Source organism: Lagopus muta, chromosome 10 (assembly GCF_023343835.1).
Source record: "Lagopus muta isolate bLagMut1 chromosome 10, bLagMut1 primary, whole genome shotgun sequence".
In the NCBI taxonomy this organism is placed as follows: domain Eukaryota; kingdom Metazoa; phylum Chordata; class Aves; order Galliformes; family Phasianidae; genus Lagopus; species Lagopus muta.
The window spans coordinates 8,695,196-8,715,888 of NC_064442.1; the positions used below are offsets into that span (position 1 = coordinate 8,695,196).

General features: G+C 36.4%; 1 protein-coding gene across 4 annotated transcripts in view; it reads right to left on the reverse strand.

The window, feature by feature from the left end:
• EFL1 (elongation factor like GTPase 1) overlaps window positions 1–20,693 on the reverse strand; it is a 55,975-nt gene that overhangs the window by 26,228 nt on the left and 9,054 nt on the right. For all 4 annotated transcript variants that reach the window (XM_048956012.1, XM_048956011.1, XM_048956013.1 and 1 more), the window contains 3 exons: window positions 13,043–13,194; window positions 12,219–12,397; window positions 10,332–10,467 (listed from right to left, as the gene is read on the reverse strand). In XM_048956012.1, the coding sequence (XP_048811969.1) occupies window positions 10,332–10,467; window positions 12,219–12,397; window positions 13,043–13,194 (467 nt within the window). The remainder of the gene's footprint in view (window positions 1–10,331; window positions 10,468–12,218; window positions 12,398–13,042; window positions 13,195–20,693) is intronic.

Here is a 20,693-nt window from a genome sequence, read left to right on the forward strand (position 1 = left end):
GAAAAAAGATGCGCTTGAAACACCATCTCATAATGTAGCTGGAGTAGTGACAAAATTTTTAGTGAACAGTAAAGGTGGGATTTCAGAAAGTTAATTAAAAATACACAAATTAATAGTTAACACTGCCATTCTCCCCTCCAATACCTCATTACTTCAGTTACCATATTGCTATTGAAATTCGTAGTCCGTGTAACTTCGACTTCCTAACGTATTTGCTTTTATTAACTTTAAGCTGAGAGAAAATGGGAAAAAATATACAGAAGAGATCATTTCTAAGATATGAGAATTCTTAATGACAGTGCAGAAGACCACATAATTGAATGGAGTTTTAAAATGCTCCTTTATTTCAAAATAGAGAAATACAACTAATCTTGACTGTTAGTGCTGCTTACAAAAGGTAAGGCTTAATTTTACTTACAACTCATCAGTCTACATGCAGTGACAAAATCCAGTGTTCTCCTCAACTGTTAAAGGCATGAGCAGAATAGAGCCTTATTTTTTCTGCCCATTAATGTAGTATGTGGAGCCAACTACTTATCAAAGAATCATAGCATCATTAAGATTGGAAAAGACCACTAAGATCATCTAGTCCAACCATCAACTCACTGGACCATGCCCACTAACCAAATTCCTCAGTGCCACCTCCACCCTCTTCCTGAACACCTCCAGGGACGGTGACTGTGACACCTCCCTGAGCAGCCTGTGCCAATGCCTCACCACTCTTCTGGAGAAGAAATGTTTCCTAATATCCAACCTGAACCTTCCCAGTGCAACTTAAAGACACTGTGGTCCAGAGATGGGTAAGTTTCTTTCCATGTTTCACTGTCACCCCCTCAAGGCAGAGTAAAGCACAGAACTTCAGATACTTTTATGAACAAAAGAAATGAGGCTATTTGCCACTGCTAGGTATCAGCTTTAAATGCTTAAGAGTTCTGGTGTATGGCTTTCGTTTCCACTGAAAACTTGTTGATTACATAAGCGACTTTCTTCAGTTGAGAAGCACTGTTTCCAACGCAGTATGTCATGCATTGTGATGGGATGTGCATACAGAAGAATCTGTTTAACATGTTTTTAGTCTCTCTTCCAAAGAAAATGCAACTCCTGTAATCACATATTCTCCCTTCTACGACTTTTAAACATGCTGTCAACTTCCACTAAGTTTAACCATGACTGAGAGGAGAGGGTTCAGATATAATTAAGATTCCACAAGTTATGTAAGAACCAACGGCTAACTACTGAAGGGAGACCAAAATCGGTAAACTCACACAAACAAAAAAAAGGGCAGGCAAAGCACAATGATTACATACCCTGCTTGGAAGCAGCTGCTGGCGAGCAGCATGCACATCCTGGCTGGCCCACTGGGATATACACAACTGAAGCATGGGAGCAGCTTAGAAGGAAGCTGAGCATCTTAAGGACAGCAGTTCTCAGGAAAATCCAGGCTTTGTTAAGGTCACTGCTCAGAGAGCTTGCTTCTCGAACATACCACAAAACAACTATCCTTTTGTAGGAAAGCCCTAACAGCCAAAACCACCAGGATTTCATACATTTTAGATCCTGTTTTATATGCTTCTCAAGATAGAGCACTTTGCATCAATGAATCATGTAGACTGTCGCTGGAACTCATCAGATGTGCTCTCAACTTCCTTGTCCTCAACAGCTCCAGCAGACTAGAGAACAGGGAACCAGTTTGACTGCCATTGCTGATATTTTGAAGACAGTAACTGATGTAACAAGAAGAACCAGTAGGTTCACATTTCCATTCAGATTAATGGGTTCACAGTCACACAATGGTTAACCAAAAACTTAAACAGTGCATAAAACAGTATTTGTACAATTTTTATCATACGACACTACCAAAGCAACCAGGATTTAGACAAATACTTATTCCTTAATAACATATTTCAGAAGTACAATTAGTCACTGAAATTGGACTTCTATCAGAGTTTGCAATGATGATAATTCAGCCAGCAAAACTTAAAATAATAGGAACAAATAAACTGACTTATTCTCAGTGCACTAACTTAATCATACATCTAATTACACATTCTGAGTGCGGGTTTTCTTTTTTCCTCCAGAAGTACACTGCCCTGGTTCTGGCCAACCTACACTGAAGACGTGTGCCTCAGCTCCTTAAGGAAAAGCTCTCTCAGGTCTCAGCTGGGGCCCTTACCTTCTTTACTATTTTTTCTAAAGAAATCTTACAGTCTTTATGTAGACAAACCCAGAGAGATGGCAATACAAAACATTCACTATTTAATTAAATGAATTACCTACCAAGTATATATGCCTTAAGAATGGCTGCCAAAAACGAAGCCCTGCTAGAGCCCACGCCAGTTATGACAGGAGTGCTGTCTTAGAAAAATTGAACCATTGATTTTTCAAATGAGCAGACTGATTTTTGCCCAAGTACATAGCACGCCTCACTGAAGGAAATAATAGATTAGGGAACAAGAAGAGTTAGAAAAGAACCAAATTTCTTTTAGTCAGTTTTAACGGTGCAAAAAAGTACTTAAATTTAGTTTTATGCCAATACCAAAATTTCAAAATACTGTCAAGACACAGCTGTTCTGTATCTTAAGACAAAAACTCAAAAGCTTTAATCTCTAAACATTACTCTTGGCTACTATAAGTGGAATAGAACATTTTTTCTAAAAGCAAATTCTTAGAAATGCCATTTCTGAGACCCATAAGGTGCACAAGAAGTCTCCTCTATGCTTACTGTTCTCATTTCCTGCAGTTTTTAAGACATTACCAGGCAAGTAAAAACAGCACTGAAAATCACACAGCTCAGCTTGCAACCTCTGCAGAGGAATACGTGTAGCAAATATACTTTTTTCCAGTTATTTACTGAATGATAAACAGTGATTGCACAATCTAAACCTTGAGTCTCAACTACCCCTGTAGCACTTGCTAAGCAGCGCTCCGCAGTTTGACTTCGGTTGATACTCCTAAATATAGCTCTGCCTTAACTCCCCCCCACAGTTCACAAGCCAGACAAAGCCAACTTTATGACTCACACCCTGATACAGGCCAAACAAGCCTCACAACACTTCTGCAATTTAACAAGAAGCATGAAAAAACATCAAAATCTCAGAAAATATTTAGAAAATAACTCCCTGAAACAGCCTTTATTAACAGTCTCTTGACTTGTAACCCTCCCATTTTTGGAACAGATGATTTCTATTTTCCATGCGCAGTGGGGCTGTGTGCAGAATTAATTCCAAACTGGTCTTCTTCACTCACACTCCCATGCCCTCACTGTAACCTCCTCCTGCTTCTCCCGACTCCTTGAAGAAATTCTGGTAGCGGCAGACAATGGAAGGAAAAGAAATATACACAGTAATGAAAGACTTTTGTGGCTAGCTCAAATGCAGAAGTAGAGGCATTTCACAACCACAGATGGTATTTATTGCAAGAATGCTGTATGCTATGAGCACTGGGTCTATTACACAATAAGATAAACACTTTTTCACATGCGGGTATGAAAGCACAAACACTGCTTCTCACTCCATTACACAGGAGGCCCAACTAAGATTAGGAAGTGTTCTAGCAAGACTGTAAAACGTATTCAAATAAATTGCCCTCGTGGATTAGTGGTTTATATTGCACAAACAATGCCGGCTGGGAAAAGGGCTTTTGAATTTGCTTAGGATGTCACTAACTACAATATTCTCAGAAGCAAAAATATTTTGTATTATTAATATGATTATCAAGGCAGGCTGGTTGTGTTATTTAAGAACATGTTGGGAAAAACTCGTTGTTCTAATTGAGACTGTAAAAAAAATAAAGCAGCAGCACTGCAAATGAGGGCTGGCAAGAGCTAAACTACATTAGGAACCAACATCCACACACATTTCAAATAACTCCATGATTTAAAAACTGGTAACTTCATAGGCTTATGTAAATTCTTACACCCTCCAATTCCAAACTCTGGTAGAAGCTTGGGCCAAAAGACACCTATGAGACATCAGTCCAATTGAATTTCTGTTCAGCTATTTGCTACAAAATATGCTAAAGGACAGCATGCTTGATGCTGTGACGTGCTACATTCTTTAACTACTTTTGCTATGAAGCCAAAAAGTTCAACTCATCTGACAATACCTGAGCTTCATCTGACCAGAAGAGCTGTAGTAACAGCCAGCTGAAAGTACATGTTTTTCAAACATCACTATGTGATGCAAGTACACCATCACACAAAATGTACTTCCTACAAATAACATTGGAGAACTAAAACCTGTTTAAGAACAGAACATTTTTCTGCTTGTTAAATACAGATATCCCTCAACAAATTTGATGTATGGTGTCTTCTAAAAATTTGTATTGCTATACATGGATTTACAAGTATTTTCAAATATATTTGCACAGATCCACTGACATCAGTGTCACAATACCACACAAATATTGTTATACAAAAATAGTTTGTTTTTTTTTTTTAAATCATCACACTGAACAACACTTCAGTATCATTAATTAGCATTGACTACAACAACTCAATCCTAAATTTTTTTTTAATACGTAAATAAAAAAAAAACGTAATTTTTTTTTTTAATATGGAAAAAGGGCAGATATCTGCAGAATAGCTGTGTATTTATATCTGTATATACATACACAACAGTTTTTCCTCAGAAAACTGAAATTCTTCAGGTGCAACAATGTGTGTTACCTACGTACCTCAGGGTGACATTTACACTAAAATGAGAACAGTTAATTTTTTGAGCTCAGTGTGCTAAAATCATCGTGCTTAAATCAGTGGCAGAGATGAAAATTTTTCTGTGCAAAGCATATGTGAAGTTAATGCTTCTTTTCTGGATTGGTTTTCCACCCATTAGTGCTCTGTGGAAGTTTGCAGTCAGAAATACTTAGAGGGACAATAGCTCCCCAACAGCAATTGAAATGTTCTATTTGTATATGTGAGTAATAAATTTCAAACCTGACTCGAGAGTCACACGCATCCACTGGGACAGAAGAACTGTTAATACTTCGGCAATCAAATCACACAGCACAGCTTCACATCTCTTGGCCATTTACTTTGGTGCTTTGCTGTCCTAATTCATTCCTGAACTGATGCTTCCCAGTTCAATATGCAGCACGTCATAGCAGCACTCACAGGCAGGACAGTCTTAGATATGGAGCTCCAACAGTTTGGAGTGCAAAACCAAAGTTATTTTGATTCATGTATCACAGATCCTTATTTATTAGCAGATACAAACATCTCTTTAGACAATTTTCTACCAGGAAAGTCAGATATATCCTCTTAGACCCAGGTTTGTAAGAAAGGAGAAGGCACACAGCTAAATCACAGTCACTTAGCAAGCTACTGATGCTCACTCTCCTTTGAAAGCAAATGCTACTAGTTAGAAAACATGTAAACAAAGACACCAACAGCACAAAAACATGACCCATATAATTTGTATAAGTAGGCTGAGGAACAGAATATTTTCAGGCTCTTCACACAAAATGTTAAGGAACTTACCCAAAATCAGCTGTGGTCTCACTGTGTTGGACAAATTCCTACATACAGCATTATGGATGTGAGCTCAGGCAATGGCCTCAGAAATTCACCCATTATCATTTTACATTGGTGGAAGTAACTACTTCAACACTCCTCATCCAGCATTGGAAAAAATACAAGGTACATTACCCAAATAACTGTTTTCCTTTATGAAACAGAACATGTTCACATATAGAGGGAGAGACTGAGAACAATGCATCAATGCTGACTAAGGAAAGTATAAAGCACTAGGGAAAATCACCATCCTTGCATATTAATTAAAAGAGACATGAAAAATCACACCCAACCAAGCACTCACATAGAAAACTTGGAAATTTTGGAGATAAGCCAGCAAGTATCTGGGATCTAAACCCACAAACAGCTAGCTATTGAAAGACTGAGTAGCATCTGCCTAGAGGCAATGACTGCACAAGTCAATTCTCTACCCTTACACAAGAAAAAGAAGTTGTCTACTGAATTCTGATCCAGGGTACATTCAGTAACATATACTGATATAATAATAAGCATCTAATAAATCTGAAGCCCCAGGCCAAATAAAAATTAAAAAAAATTTAAAAGAAATCACTTCTTTGTGAAGCAAACAGGAATGGTAAACAGAAATGACTGCCTGCACCTCAACCCTCTGCACAGCCTATTTCTGGATCTTATCCATTCAGCAGCTCCAGAGCATGTGCATGTGAACTTCTTCAGGCAGCAATGGAATGAAATTGCCTCGATTCTTCTGTGTCCTGCTGCTGCCCACAGGCTCACAAGTAGCAACAACAAACACCAACAAGTCTGGGCACTTTTCCTCCTGGTTTGGGAAACCTCAAACATCAGCAGCACGCATCTGCATACAAACCTTAAGCGATCAGGAACGCTCACATCAGATTTGGAAGATTATCTAGAAATTAATTTTCATTTTTGCAGATGATAATAGCTAAGAGTTGCTTAAAAACTGATTAACATACTTCACTACATTATCTCCTTTCCTCATGATGCGGGATGTCAGATAACACTCAAAAACTTAATTGACATCGCAATCCAGTGTGGTCAAGAGCAAATTTAAAGGCGTTTTTGGCCAGAGGAACATGTGATTTTATGATAAATTACCCCAATACAGCTCAATTTTTAAATATGACAAAAAACGTGCATACCAGTGGAGAGACTAGACACATTTTTAAGATCTCATAATAACCCCTGAAAATTTGAGCAGAGAACATTCCAGAAGCACTACAGAATTTAGAAGTGGTTTTCTTCAGAAAGAATTACTACACATGTGATTTCCTTTTATAGTCTTGAGAAGCTACGCTCAGAAAAACAGAAAAAAATGAAGCTACTGAAAAAGCCACTGAAAATCTTCAATAGAAACTTAAAAAAAGAAAAACAACCATAACTTAAGGCTTTATAAGGAAACTATTAACCATACATACTATTTCTTCTGAAAAAACTACAGCTATATCAAAGACACAAACGTCAGCGTTACATCTCTGACCTCAGACTTGTCTTATTTTTTCCTCTCCATTAATCTATGTATGCCCTAGTGATGCATTGATATTGGTTCAAAAACAAGATAATTAATCACTTCTATTGCAATCCAGTTTATGAAGTCAAATCCCATGAAATGAAAGCACAAATAAAGTGATTAGCATAACAGTAAAGCAAGCTTATCAGCAAAATACACTTCCTATGTCACCTGATGCTAGCTGTGTGCCATGCCATGTTACACTGCCAGTGAGTACAGGTACATTCCTCAGCCTGCCTGAAACAACGCCATACAGAGAGCAGGAACTGCAGGAGGACAAAATCCACTACAGCAGAGATAAGAGCTAAGAAAATGGTTGTAGTAACCAGCATAGAAAAAGGCCAAATTACAGATCAACTACTACACCCTTATCTCAAAGAAGCAATTTTAATATGCTCAATTTTTCAATTATTTAACTATTTATAAAAACACCCATTAGTAGGAATTCAGTATAAATACAACAAAGCCAGGTAAACACAATGGTTCACAGACATAAAACGTCATCCAATAACAAAATCTTTTCAATTAAATATCTTTTCCCGATTAATGCTAAATCACGTTTTTATTTTAATGAGGTTGTAAGATGGCAGTTAGCAATTCAATCTGTAAGTATACCAAAAGCGAAGACAAAGGGTTGAGTTTTCTTTGTTTCATTCACTATTTTCTGCTCATTTCAGTAACATTCTTGAGAAAGACTGCCCTCCTGTGTTCACTGATGGATGCTGAGACCACCCAATTCAGCTCGGATCACTTGGGTTTGGTCTTTGTGGTTTTGGTTTTTTTGTTTTCTGAATAATCGCATTACTGATTCAGAGATCGAAATTGGCCCACCAAATGTTTGCACAGAAATAATGGGCTGGTGCAACAGCAGTACTGTTCCTAGGGCTTTCACACAAGGTGGTAATGCTTGCTACTTGGCATCAGTCCTAGAAAGCCATTCTGGGCCTTTAAAATGGCACCGCTGCTCGCAGCTGCTTTTTGCTCTTAACAGAGGCTGCTTATTAAAAGCTCCTAAATCATTCGATGAAGCCCTCAAGGAATAAAATGCTTGTTAGACACCTCGTAATGAGGTTAGCTGCACTAATTCATAGCAGCTCCTCACACTGACTGCATCTCTAGAGCACCTATCTTTAGAAATCCAGATGTATCAATCCCTAATTACCTTGTTCCCATGTTATACTGCTTAAGTTTCAAGAATCCTTCAGTTGCTTTATAAATAATTAAAAATTGAAAGAACATTGCATGGGGAAACAAGCATTTCAGAAATGGAAAAAAAAACCCGAGGGTACTCACAGTCATTCGTATGGGAAATGAGTTCATTGCAAGCAGACAACAGGAGTGACTTCTATCTCTGCTTTTAACATCATCATTTGATCTACTCAAGAAAAAAACACTCCTAATTCAAGCACTTGACTCACATGGCTAACTGCATTTCAAAATATAAGGAAGTCATCCAACCTCTGAGGAGCACTACACCAATGCACTATTGAAGACAGTAGAAAACTTCCTGCAGTATTCAAACACGCAGAGCACTGAAGGAAAAATCCAATTTCTGTACATTAGCAAACATAAGACTACTGCTGTGGTACTTGTGAACAGAGAGCAGCACCTCAAGTTTTTGGATGCACGTTATTTGGAACCCATGTGCCCACTATCAGAACAATTATTCATATATGCATGAATATATGTATATATCCCCATATATAAAGCCATGCTTTAAAAGTACTGCCACCAGTGTTCTCACAAACACGTTCCCTTGCTCACGTCAGTATTTGCTTAAATTATTCAGAAGTTTGAACCAGCACAGGAATTGTGGACCTTTCATCCTTTCATCTGCTCATGGCATCACAACAAACACTAATTCTTTTTGCCTACATAAAAATATGTTTTTGCATCACCTCCAACACCTACTTTTGGTACTGAATCACTCTTTTTTTTCTTTTGAACAGAAAGAAAACATCATTTCACCTTCAATAAAAAGAAAAAAAAATAAGACCAGGCCAAACATATACAACAAAAAGGAATAAAAAAAAAGAGAAGAAAAAGCTGTTTTGTGCATTTGAAGAGCATGTGCTTGCTCAGCTTTAACTTCTGAGCCCAGATTATTTTTTTCCTCACAAACTGCCTTCTAATATTCCTTTGCCGCTTTGAGGATCACCCACTACGTTCCTTCTATCCTTTTCATCACATCAGAACAACTTTGGTGAAGAGTTCTGAGCATTAATTCCTATCTTGAATTTCTAATGAATCCCTCCAAAGACAACAAACCTTGTACTGACATTTCACACTTCTGTATTACTCTACTATGTTTCTGTTTATGGAAAAGTCACATCCCATGGAAAAGTTTTCAGCAGTAGAGAATACTCACAGTAGGGTTTATATTTGTTTATATTTCTTGAGATTTGGCCCTACACAAGATGAAAGATGTCACACAATTTTCAGAGTATTTTCTTCTTGACATGATGCAACTGTAGGAGTACTTACTATTTGACAAGCAGATAGATGTATCTATCAACATCATTAGTGTTAGCTGGTATTAAACGCTTAAATATGTTATTCTTCCAACATTTTTTTGTATGAAACAGCAATGTTTTCACTGTAACATTCTGAAAACTATAATATATGCATTAAACAATCTTGTATTTTGGTGTAGTCCATATTCAACCATAAATGAAAAAAATTCTAAATACTATTTTTGATATTTAAAAAAGACAAATGAAGGACAAAACCAGCAATGAATGTAAACAATGCTCTCGAGCAAAACTGTTCAAAATCTGGCACAGAAGGGCATAACTCAATGACTGCAATGACTTAGCATTCAAAAATACGTGCATGGAAAATATTCAAATCTGCCATAGCCGTACCAGAAACAATTTTTAGCACCACAGGTCCAATAAGAGAACTACAATTATCCACATCAGTAGAAATGTCATACTACCGAGCTTCCACTGCTGCAAAAAAAGTTATTTATAATCCTCACAGTGTACAAACTATTAGACCTTGCTGCGGCCTTTGGCAATTCCTTGCAGCGATGCTTACCTGGCAATACTTCAACCTGAAGATAACAGTAAATAAAGCTATTGCAATCCCTAGTTGTCCGTTAATCATGCATTTTTTCACCATCTCACAATTAAAAGTTCATTGAAAACACAACAATTTGAGTGCCTTCATTTTTTGCACATGCAACATAATTAAAATCACTCAAATTCATCTAGGTTCTCTTTCCTTTAATCATATCAAAACAAATCTCAGTGCATTTTGGATGATGTAAGCATTCAAGCTCTGAGAAATTAAAATGCATTGAAGTCTTACCTAGAACATTTCCTGCAGGCACTTCTTCAAGCTCTTCAAGTTCTCTTCCCATGAGCAAGTATAGATTCTCCAATGTACAGCAAGACATATGAGGTACTAATGGCAGATCCTCTGTAGCAGAACATTGGGATGACAGCTACACAGAATAAAACAACCAGTAGTGGATATTTATCACCTACTTCTGATACAAACCTCCTCCTGAAAGCCTCCTTGAGCCCCACAACTAAGAAATACATTCTAAAGTATTTTCATTTCATAAGTTAGACTTGTATACTTAGTTGTTTCCCTTTCGAGAATTCAGTTTTACAGCAAACAAGCAAATGGTACCCAGAAAATAAGAAACTATGCTTGCTTTGTTGCTGTTTAAGTGCAATCTACTTGTCTCTTACTGTTCATCATCATTAACAGAAAAAAATGTTTTAAGGTAATTATTTTAAGGTAATTATTAGCTTCATGATTGCAATCTCAATACATTTACCACCACTTTTTTCAATACCCTTTTTTCAATACCAGCAAAATCAGTTGAATATGTAAAACCAAAATATATCATTATAGTAACAGACTTCAAACTTTCTTTCAAACAAGATAAAAGTTTTTATTGATTAGCAGTTATTCGTCTGAGAAGAAAACTTCCTCTAGTAGGTTAGAATGTACTTCAGTAAGAAGCTTTTACTGGACTGGACAAGTTTTATGCTTCGCTTTAAAATCTTCAAACCAATTTTATTCATACAACATAAAATTCATATTAAATAGAAAAATAAGGGCAGTTTTATCCAGATGTAATGCTAGCAAATTCCATTTTTGAAGAACTGCTTCTTCTTTGGAGGTACTTAGATTTACTCTATTGTCTAAGACATTTCAAAGACACAAAGCAAAATTAAATCCAACATGAGCTGGAGTCAGCCATATCTAAAATGTTTCACCTTCATCAGATTTGAAATAGTTACTTTCAATAACATATTGCAAGTGAAATCTTCAAGCAGATTTTTGAGCCATTACCTTCACATTCTATGATGAAATTAAGATCATAAGTGCACATCTGGTATTTACTAAAGTATTTCATCATCCTAAAGAATTAAGCTAAATGAATGTTTTTTTAAACATCAAATAATTAACTGTGGAGATTAAGCAGGCAAAGTAGGAAAAAGAATATCAGAAGAATCAACAAAATGGAAAATGCTGCATATCCGTAACATAAAGACTAACAGCTTCCAGCCTCACAGTAGTTTAACAGGTCTTAAAATACACCCTTATTTATATTGTATTCAAATCTTTACACAACTCCTCTGTCCATGGATATGCAGCCACTACAATATAATTATTCTCATTGCAAACCTCTGGGTTCAGCATACAGCTGAAAGTTAAACAATAAGCTTTGAAGCATCCTGTGTGCTTACAAACGTGTTCAGACATTTTGTGCCTGTCTTTGGTTTCATAGGAGAAAAAAAAAAAAAAAAAAAAAAAAAAAATCAACACAAGGTTTTAAATCAAATTATCTTGAATCTAATTAAAAACAGATTATACGTGTAGACATTTAACTGACATCTCTATAGGACAGCAGAAAGTAAAATATCTTTTATTAGGCACGAATAGGCTATAATCCTTAGATTAAGGATTATATATTTATCTATTCCTCTAAAAGAAAACATACATAGGCTTGAGATCTCTAGCCAAAAAATAATAACGAAAGTCTATACCTTCTTCACAACAGCAACTTTATTACTAGAATAAAATAAACAGTAACTTATATAAACTACTTCCCTAAGTTACATTGACTCTTCTTGGAATTTCTGATTTGACCTTTTTTTGGAGTAGGCAATACATTAAAAGTTGCCAATATTTCAAAAGAATGCCAAGTTATGGTAACATTTCACTATCACCTCTTACCTTATGCAAAGATTCAGCAGGATCATATTTGGGTCCCAAAACAAAGATCTTTTGCCCTCTTCGTACCACACCACTGAACACTCTAGCAAAAGCAATGAAAGACTCCTTGTTGTCTGCTTCCTGTTTCGCTGCCTTTGAGGTCACGACATCCATTTGATCAGTGAGCTGTTGCTCTTCACCTAATCAAAGTTACAAAAAATATATCAAGTATAAAGGCAGCTTCTATTTCATCAGCTGAAGAAAAACAAAAAGTCAGTTACATACTGTGGTATTACATCTGATGACACACCGAAAGTCAGAAAGAATCCTCCACTGTACCTCATAGTCCAGCCTCATTTATCAATCATTGCTTCTGCACCAATTTATTCTTAGCATTTTCTTCAAAAATACAACACATACTCTCATGAAAGCTTTGAGGAATTAAAAGTTGTATTGGCATAAAGTATGTTAGCAACAAGTCTGTAATGCAAATCTAGTAGCAGCAAACCAAATAAACCTGTCACTATCCACATGGGCAGAAATAAACCATTCTGCATTCCTACTTAAAGTGAAAAACTATTTTTTCTGCAAAGCATCCCCTTAAGGCATCATCTACCCACAAGTGACTCCAAGACTATGCACAATAGCAGGCTTATAAACAGGTATCCATGACACTATTACAGCATTTATAAACTATCAGCTTGCCAGTAACTCCCTCCTCACTCTTCATTTAGTCCCACCTATTGAGCTGTTTAGACTTGACTGTTCATAATCAGCCACTTGACAACACCCAAAAGCTACAATTATATATACTATAAGGAAACAGCTATCAGATCATTGTATACCTTTCTTATCACCAGTGCTTCCAGTCCCTTCAGATGAATTTTCACTTGGGGGCCTTTCAGAAACCTCCTTTCCTTGACTTGCTGCCATTTTTCCTGCATGCCTCTGTTTTGCAAGTTCACGTCGTTGAGCTATTTCTTCTTGGGTTAAAGGCCTAAATTGTATTTTAAAATATTAGCATTTGGAAATGCCCTTTACTTTAAAACAAATTAAATCACACCAATTAGAACATTAATTTCTCCGTGATAATACGTATTTTAATCCAGCTAAAATAAACAAACTATTCCTCTGTCATGTTTAGAAAGAGGTTACCACATTAAGCTTTCATATATTTCATTAAAATAAATGCAGTTGCTCCCAGTGATGTGTGAATTCTCACTTTTTCTGAAAAAGACTCAAGCCAATTTTTTAAATTGCTCTTCACATCACGTCCAGTATATTATTCTGAGCTAGAAAGACAGCTAAGACTAAGTAGTGTGCAAATCTAGACTTATCTGTACCAAGCTGGTCAGAAAAACTTTTCTTCCAAATATGCAAGAATCAAATGCTCTCATTTTAAATTACCTGTGATTTCTTTTTTTTTTTTTTTTCATTAAACTATTCTTGGCTGGTTTTACAGCAGGTGTTAAAATGCAGGAAACAGACTTTGCCTGCTATAATATCCTTCCCATAAAAGAACCTGTCCATAAAAGACAAGAGCCTTGACTGAAGCAACAACAAAGAAATGAATTCGAATATTCTGATGCCATTTCCATCTGCTTACTGGTAAACCCTATCTCAAAATAAAGGGCTTTAACATATGATTTAAAACAAAAAAGTAATAACAAAATAAACATATAGATAAAATAGCAATATTTAAGACAGGCATTTTCACCCTTCCTTAACACAGGCAGCACAAAAAGATGTACTTTTAAATACAACCCTTCCCAAGCAACTTAAGCTGCAAAGTAGATACACATCCATTAAATCGAAAAGTGCTGCCTGAAGTTTTGTGCTTGAATTTTGAATCTGGCCCTAAGTGAGAATCTGTGAGATGAGGTTTTCAAAGCCCAAGGAAGTTCATTTCAGATACTGGACATCTGTCATTTCCGTCCCTTCTCTGCTTCTATTTCCCTCATAAAAGAGCTACACACATTCTTAAAAATAAGAAATTCTGTTTAGGAAATTCAAGATCCTCTGTTTCTTGTGAAACATGGAGTCAGGTGCCAACACCAAAAACATTTTCATTATTGTGGCTTAAAAGATTGGGGAAAAAAAATGTTACACAGATTTTTTCTTTTTCCATTGGAATTAGAATGTTTTCAATGTATTATTCCCCATTGTGAGCAATGAAATATGTACTGCCTTCCAGCATTAATAAACTTATTTCCAAAATAACAACAATGTATTTTTTCCCATTATATAAGTATTTGTAAGACTTCTAACCTAACCTGAGACGAGACAGAATTCTCTCTACCACCCACCTGCACTTGTAAAGCACAAGCAGACCAGCAAATCACGACACATGAAGTGCTTGTTTCTTCTCAAGAAGGATAACATAATCCCACAACAAAACCCCATCTGCATTTGCTAATGTGACGAGAGCAAGGACAACAGCTCTAAGTATGAAGATGTTTTAGGGTTCTTTCAGTACGAAGCACACAGACCAACAACAGAGAGAATCAGAAGTGCCCTATTAGCTTTATATTGTTTAGTAGCTGCAGACAAGTCACTGGGTCTCTTTAATTTCCACATTGTGAAGTGTAAACTATACTCCTCCTCTGCAACAAAACAGTTCAAGATTTGTTGAACCCTCTTGGATGCAAAAGAGCCGTGTTTCTTCACCAAATGACAAATAAATATCAACTTTAATTAATGAATGAATCACATCCACATATCAAATCGACCACCCCAAATGACAAAGAGGGAAACAACCCGTCACTAAAGGGTCAAAGTTTTGGTATAAAAGTACAGACAGCAAGGACACTGGTTGGACATTTACTCTGCCCCTAATTGGATTAATTAGATAGCCATGGATAGATGATGTAGCTGAGACCAACTCAGTCTCAATACATCTTTTATATCATGATATGTCTTCTGTATATCATACATTCTGTAGGAAACTATTTATTAAAAACAAAAAAAAGTTTAATAGAACACTTCATTTTACCAAAATACTTTCTAGAACTTGAGAAATACACTTTGAGCAGTTATTATACTTATATCAAACCCAAATAGTAAGCTCAAAAGACCACAAAAATTACCTCTGAATTTAAAAATACCTCTAAAAATTACCTAATAGACACTCCCTAATCCACCAAGAATAGAATGCTAGAATTTGAAACAGTTTCACAACTTGGAACCTGGAAGAGATACATTATATGCCACGGGAAAGGCAAACGTGACAAAACTGCACCCATAAACTTCCCAGAATGTTATTATTAGTGATTTAAATAATCTCTCATATAGCCATTGTGACAGAATCAAGAATCTGCATCTCTGAAATTTCAGACAATGTGTTCAATTTGTTTATTTTATTGCAAAAGAGAGTGAGGCTGAACAATAGAAAACACAAAGCAGATGGTGAAGAAGAAAACTTTTTAAAATGAAGACTTCTGTCCTGAAGGCAGTTGTTCAAAGCTATTTAAGGGTTTGGAATGTCTGAAAAATTCCCAGGGGTAAGAGAGTGATAGGAAAAGTAGTGAGGAGACAGCCAAGGGATAAATGCAGTCTGTATGTGAAGGCACAGAATGCACATGAGGATGTATGTATGCATTCCAACACATTTTATTATCCAAAAATGCTTTTCATTTGTGTAAATAATTCCGAGAGTGCAAGTAAAATCTATGCTCCCCTCCCATCTCCTCCTTATATGGTACTGTTATAAATCTCACTGCATTTAGGTGTCAGACAGCCTTTACCAAAAATCTTAAAGGTGTCTCAAAATTCTGAATGCACAAACTGCAATACACACATAAGCACTGTTAATCACATTCTCAATTTTACAAGAAGCAGATTGAGTGTGGGCAGGTTTTCAGCTAGTAGGTAAAACCCCGACTTCCACCCTAGTTTGTGTCAGCATTGATTTTCATAAAATTAGTCACCCCTACTAGTATCATTAGAAATCAGAAAAGTGAGATCATTGAGATCATGAGATGTCAAATAAATCCTTACATAGAATTGTAACACACTCAAGCAGAACACAGCACAAGATAAATGCACAGATCTGCAATAATCCCCAGGTTAAATTATACCCTGATTTATTCTATTTGTCCAGTTGGTAAAACCAATGGAAGTGCAATCAATGTTGAGCGAATGGTGACCAAATCAGAAAAGCTATTCTTTTCTCTTCCTCTTCCCTAATTTTTTTTTTCCTCTAGTCCATAAGAAAAAATACAGACCACAAGAAAAGCCGATGAAGAGTCCACATGGTCATAGAAAATGAGTAAATTTTGGAGCAGAAAGGAAGAGGTTCCCTGCCTACAAGAGATGGTACAACACGCACACTGTACACATGAACCAGGCACAGTGGCCAACCACATTATTACTAACTCACATTAAGCTCAACCACATGGTAAACAAGAACTATGGAAATAACATGGCAAGCAGTGTAACATACACAATATTATCACCCAGCAGACTGTTGATGCAAGAGACTTCAGGTAAAATAAACAAGCTGATGACAACTATTTTCTTACTGCCACATTCCTCATGGATAGCTCATTCCTTTCAGACCGAATGACAACTAAACTTCTTCACTCCATCAACGCTGTGAATGATAGTTTTTCTGCCCTTCTATGTTATGAAAGACAGATTCTGTTGGAAAACATTTGAAAAATTCATAGTCAGAAATCACACACAAATTGGCCTCTGGGTTCTAAATAAACCACTGGGTTGGGGTTTTTTGTTTTTGCTTTTCTTTCTAAATTTTAGACCATTTGAAGAAGGAAGCATCAGCCAGAACACCACTTCCAGAGATTGATACCGCCTGCAACAAGTGTCTGCAGTGCATCTGCCATGCCTTTGGAGGATGAGGATACTTTCTCTCCATACAGTTTCTAAACTTTAAATTACATGATCTCATGGGCACATGCTTGATTCTGTCAAACTAAGGAGGCTTAACATCTTAAAATCTAAGTAATGGAACAAATTGCACATAGAGGCTGTGGATGCCCCATCTCTGCAGGCATTTAAGGCCAGGCTGGATGTGGCTCTGGGCAGCCTGGTCTGATGGCTGGTGACCCTGAACATAGTAGGGGGTTGAAACTAGATGAGCATTGTGGTCCTTTTCAACCCAGGCCACTCTCTGATTCTAATTTATAGAGAATCTTCTGGATTGCACTTCACAACACCAACATAAGCATCTTTTTTTTAATGTAACCACAATCCCTATGCAGTTTCTGGTAGAAATCCATGTCTATACACAAAATGAACAACCAAAAATTACCCAAAACAGTATTTACGTAAAATCTTAGTGGTCTTACAGGACTCCAGAAAAAAAAAAGGCATAAATGGATAACTTTTCATCTTCTATTATCATACACTAAACATCATTCACTCTGAGATGCAAAACAAAACTAAGACATCAGTATCAAGCTGTCATACCTTATTCTGAAAAACTGCCCTGACTGACACACCAACCTGTGATGTACCTGGCATATTAAGTGCACGACAAAGAGAAGAAACTTGAAACAGAACTCCTTCAGAATGCTATATGCTTTTCTCTCCCAGGCTCACAAATACAAATACTAAATTATGCCCAGAGTTTCACATACCAGCCCTTAAATCAGTTCCAAAAATTCAAGTGTATTCTGGATTTAAATGTACATTGTTACAATGACATTTATTTCAGCATTTTGAAAAGCATATATGACTCTGTCAATGACATAACTGGGTGCCTCTCCAAATGTAAACCTATAAATACGACAAGCTGTTTGAATGACTCAGGGCATATTCCTTTCTAATGCACCAGCTGCAATCTAGTACAAAATTATGTTTAATGCAAACAGAAAATGATGGGTTCAGCTCAAACTGAAGTCACTGAAAATCATACTGTCTTTAACTACCTAAAAGGAAACAGTAAGTCCTTAAACAGCATGAGTTTTTATGACTGTTACCTACTTACAATCAAGACAACGTAAAGTGTCTTTAGTTGAAGTCAGGCAAAAATCACTGGATTTGCATGTTTTCTGCAATAAAGCATTTAGGAAACAATAGAAAGGAGACAAAGTACACTACAGTCTGTTGGTTTAAGACATGCAAACACGGGAAAGAAACTATTATAATAATTTCACGCAGAGTTGTATAAGAAAGGACTGATCTCAAAGTGACACTGATCTCAGAGTGCAAACTCTGGAATGTGGAGAATGCACTATCTTTCAATACTATCTTCAGGAAAATGCCAAGGATGTTATAGGTTTTATATCCCTTCTGCAATTATGAAATACCATTTTAGCAGCTCAGGTTATTAGGTCAGCAGGCCTTTCTTTACTACCATTTAGAACTAGAAGTCGAATATGTAACAATAAATAAGTACAGCTATCACAAATAATTGTGATCTTTTAATACGAAGCAAGGAGATCCAGAGAAGCCAATCTGGTCCTATTTCCCATTAATTTTGGTTTTAGGTATTTTTAATATCTAAGGTGAAGTAGATCACATTGCACTTAGGGGTCTCTTAATTTGTTTGCCTACTCCACCCAACTGAGGGACCAGCAATTTTCACAAGTTTACTGAACTTAATATCTTCAAGATCTCCACCTCTGTCTCAATTCATTGGAATTAGCAAATAACTTCACAAGTTCATCCAGAAGAAACTGGAAGAAAAAGCATGCTTACACAATTCTTATTTCTTAAAACACTGACAAAAAACTCAGTGTCACAGTGGTACAAGAAGTCAAATTCCAAGTCTTGCCAAAGTGAGATAAACATAAACTGCCAACCAGTTGAAACCTGACCACAAATTCCAAAAATTCATTTTCTACTTATTCTAATATTATAACTTCTGGCAAATCTTATTATTTAAACAGCAAAAGAAAAACAACAACAACAACAACAACAACAACAACAAATAGCAATTTTAGTATAGAAACTATTGATTTTTAAAGTCACCTTCTAGACAATATTAGTTGCCAGCAGCAGTCTCAAAGGAAGATGGATTTTTAATTAAAACAACCTTCTTTATCATTTACTGAATGCCCTGGACATAGAAAAGCCTTTCTCTTTTCCCAGGCCGCGATTAGAAAGTATTACAGGCAGGTGGAAGAAATAAGACAAAGTGTAAAAATAACACTATAAGACAAAGTCAATTTGCAGCTACAAAGAAAACTACAAAAAGGTAACATTACACAGTAGCACCTCGCAAAAGGAAAGGAAAAGAAAGCAAAAGCATGGATCTGCTTGTTACCTCTGGAAGCACAACAGCATAAGCCTCCCAAAACAAAACAAAGGAAAAACCAACAAAGAACACAATGCACTCTACAGAAAAGTATCTGTTTCTTTACATGCTTTAACACATTTAAAAATACCCCCACTCAAGAGGATGCAAACAACCTAGCAGACAGGTCCTGCAGTTAAACATCAGAACACTCAACAACAGTAATGGCCCTTGAAAGTCAACATGAAATCTAAACATACAATACACATATATTTTTATATTAGCAAATATGAAACCACTGTTATAACACACTCTTCACCTACATAGGTTAAGCATGTAGCTCCCTCTGTTCACACATCCTTAAGGAGGATCCTCAGGGAGCCTTATTTGATCCTCCTGGTTTCAACACTGCATCTCAGCACAGCCATCACAGTCTTTGCTGCGCCACTGTAAACAGCACATATTGGCCAATATATTTCAAAGCACATTGAGGGACCACATTACACAATTGTATAATTTTAAAAACATTGGTATTTTGTTGCACTGACAATATTTTTTTCAGTTTTTCCTTCTTTTTTAGAAATAAACCTATCTTCTGAATTCTTCAAGAACTGCTTATCTATAGAACCTTAACCATTAAAACACTGAATCACACATTTAGCTACATTACTAGCTTTCAAAATAACGGGATCCAACTATCACTTCAAAACAAACTCCACACTGTTACTTAATCAGCGAAATTAAATGGTGAGGATAATGACTGGTTACTTCAAAAGTGAAGTCAGGCGATTTCACTTTAATACAGACAACCAGTAACTAATTGAATAACTAAAGACTTCAAGAAAAACCATTCAGAAAAGCTAATAAGAAAAACACCACAGAGTTCAATTTCCTAAATAAAGGTAGGGAAAGGACACTGCCTACAGTCAGAGCTGGTATCCTACAAATTCCCCAGAAACAACTCCAAGCCAGTTCTCACTCTGCTGCAATATTATCTCAAAAAACCCACTTTTCAGTGATTTAGTCTAGACACATTTACCTACATTTTGTTACAATTTTTGGATGAGCTTTGCATCATTTGAACTATCACTCAAATGTAATCTTCCACTCAACTCAGTAAACAATTTGATGTTTTCCAACCCTGATCAATGACAGTCAGAATTCCTGAGGGTGTATGACAAAGAAAATTTCAAAAAAAGGCAAACGAGAAAGATGCAAGATGAATATTGGAAGAGACAGGGAAGCAGAGTTTATCCATGAGTGGTCATGGAGAAGTATGCAAACTATGTAGAATGAAA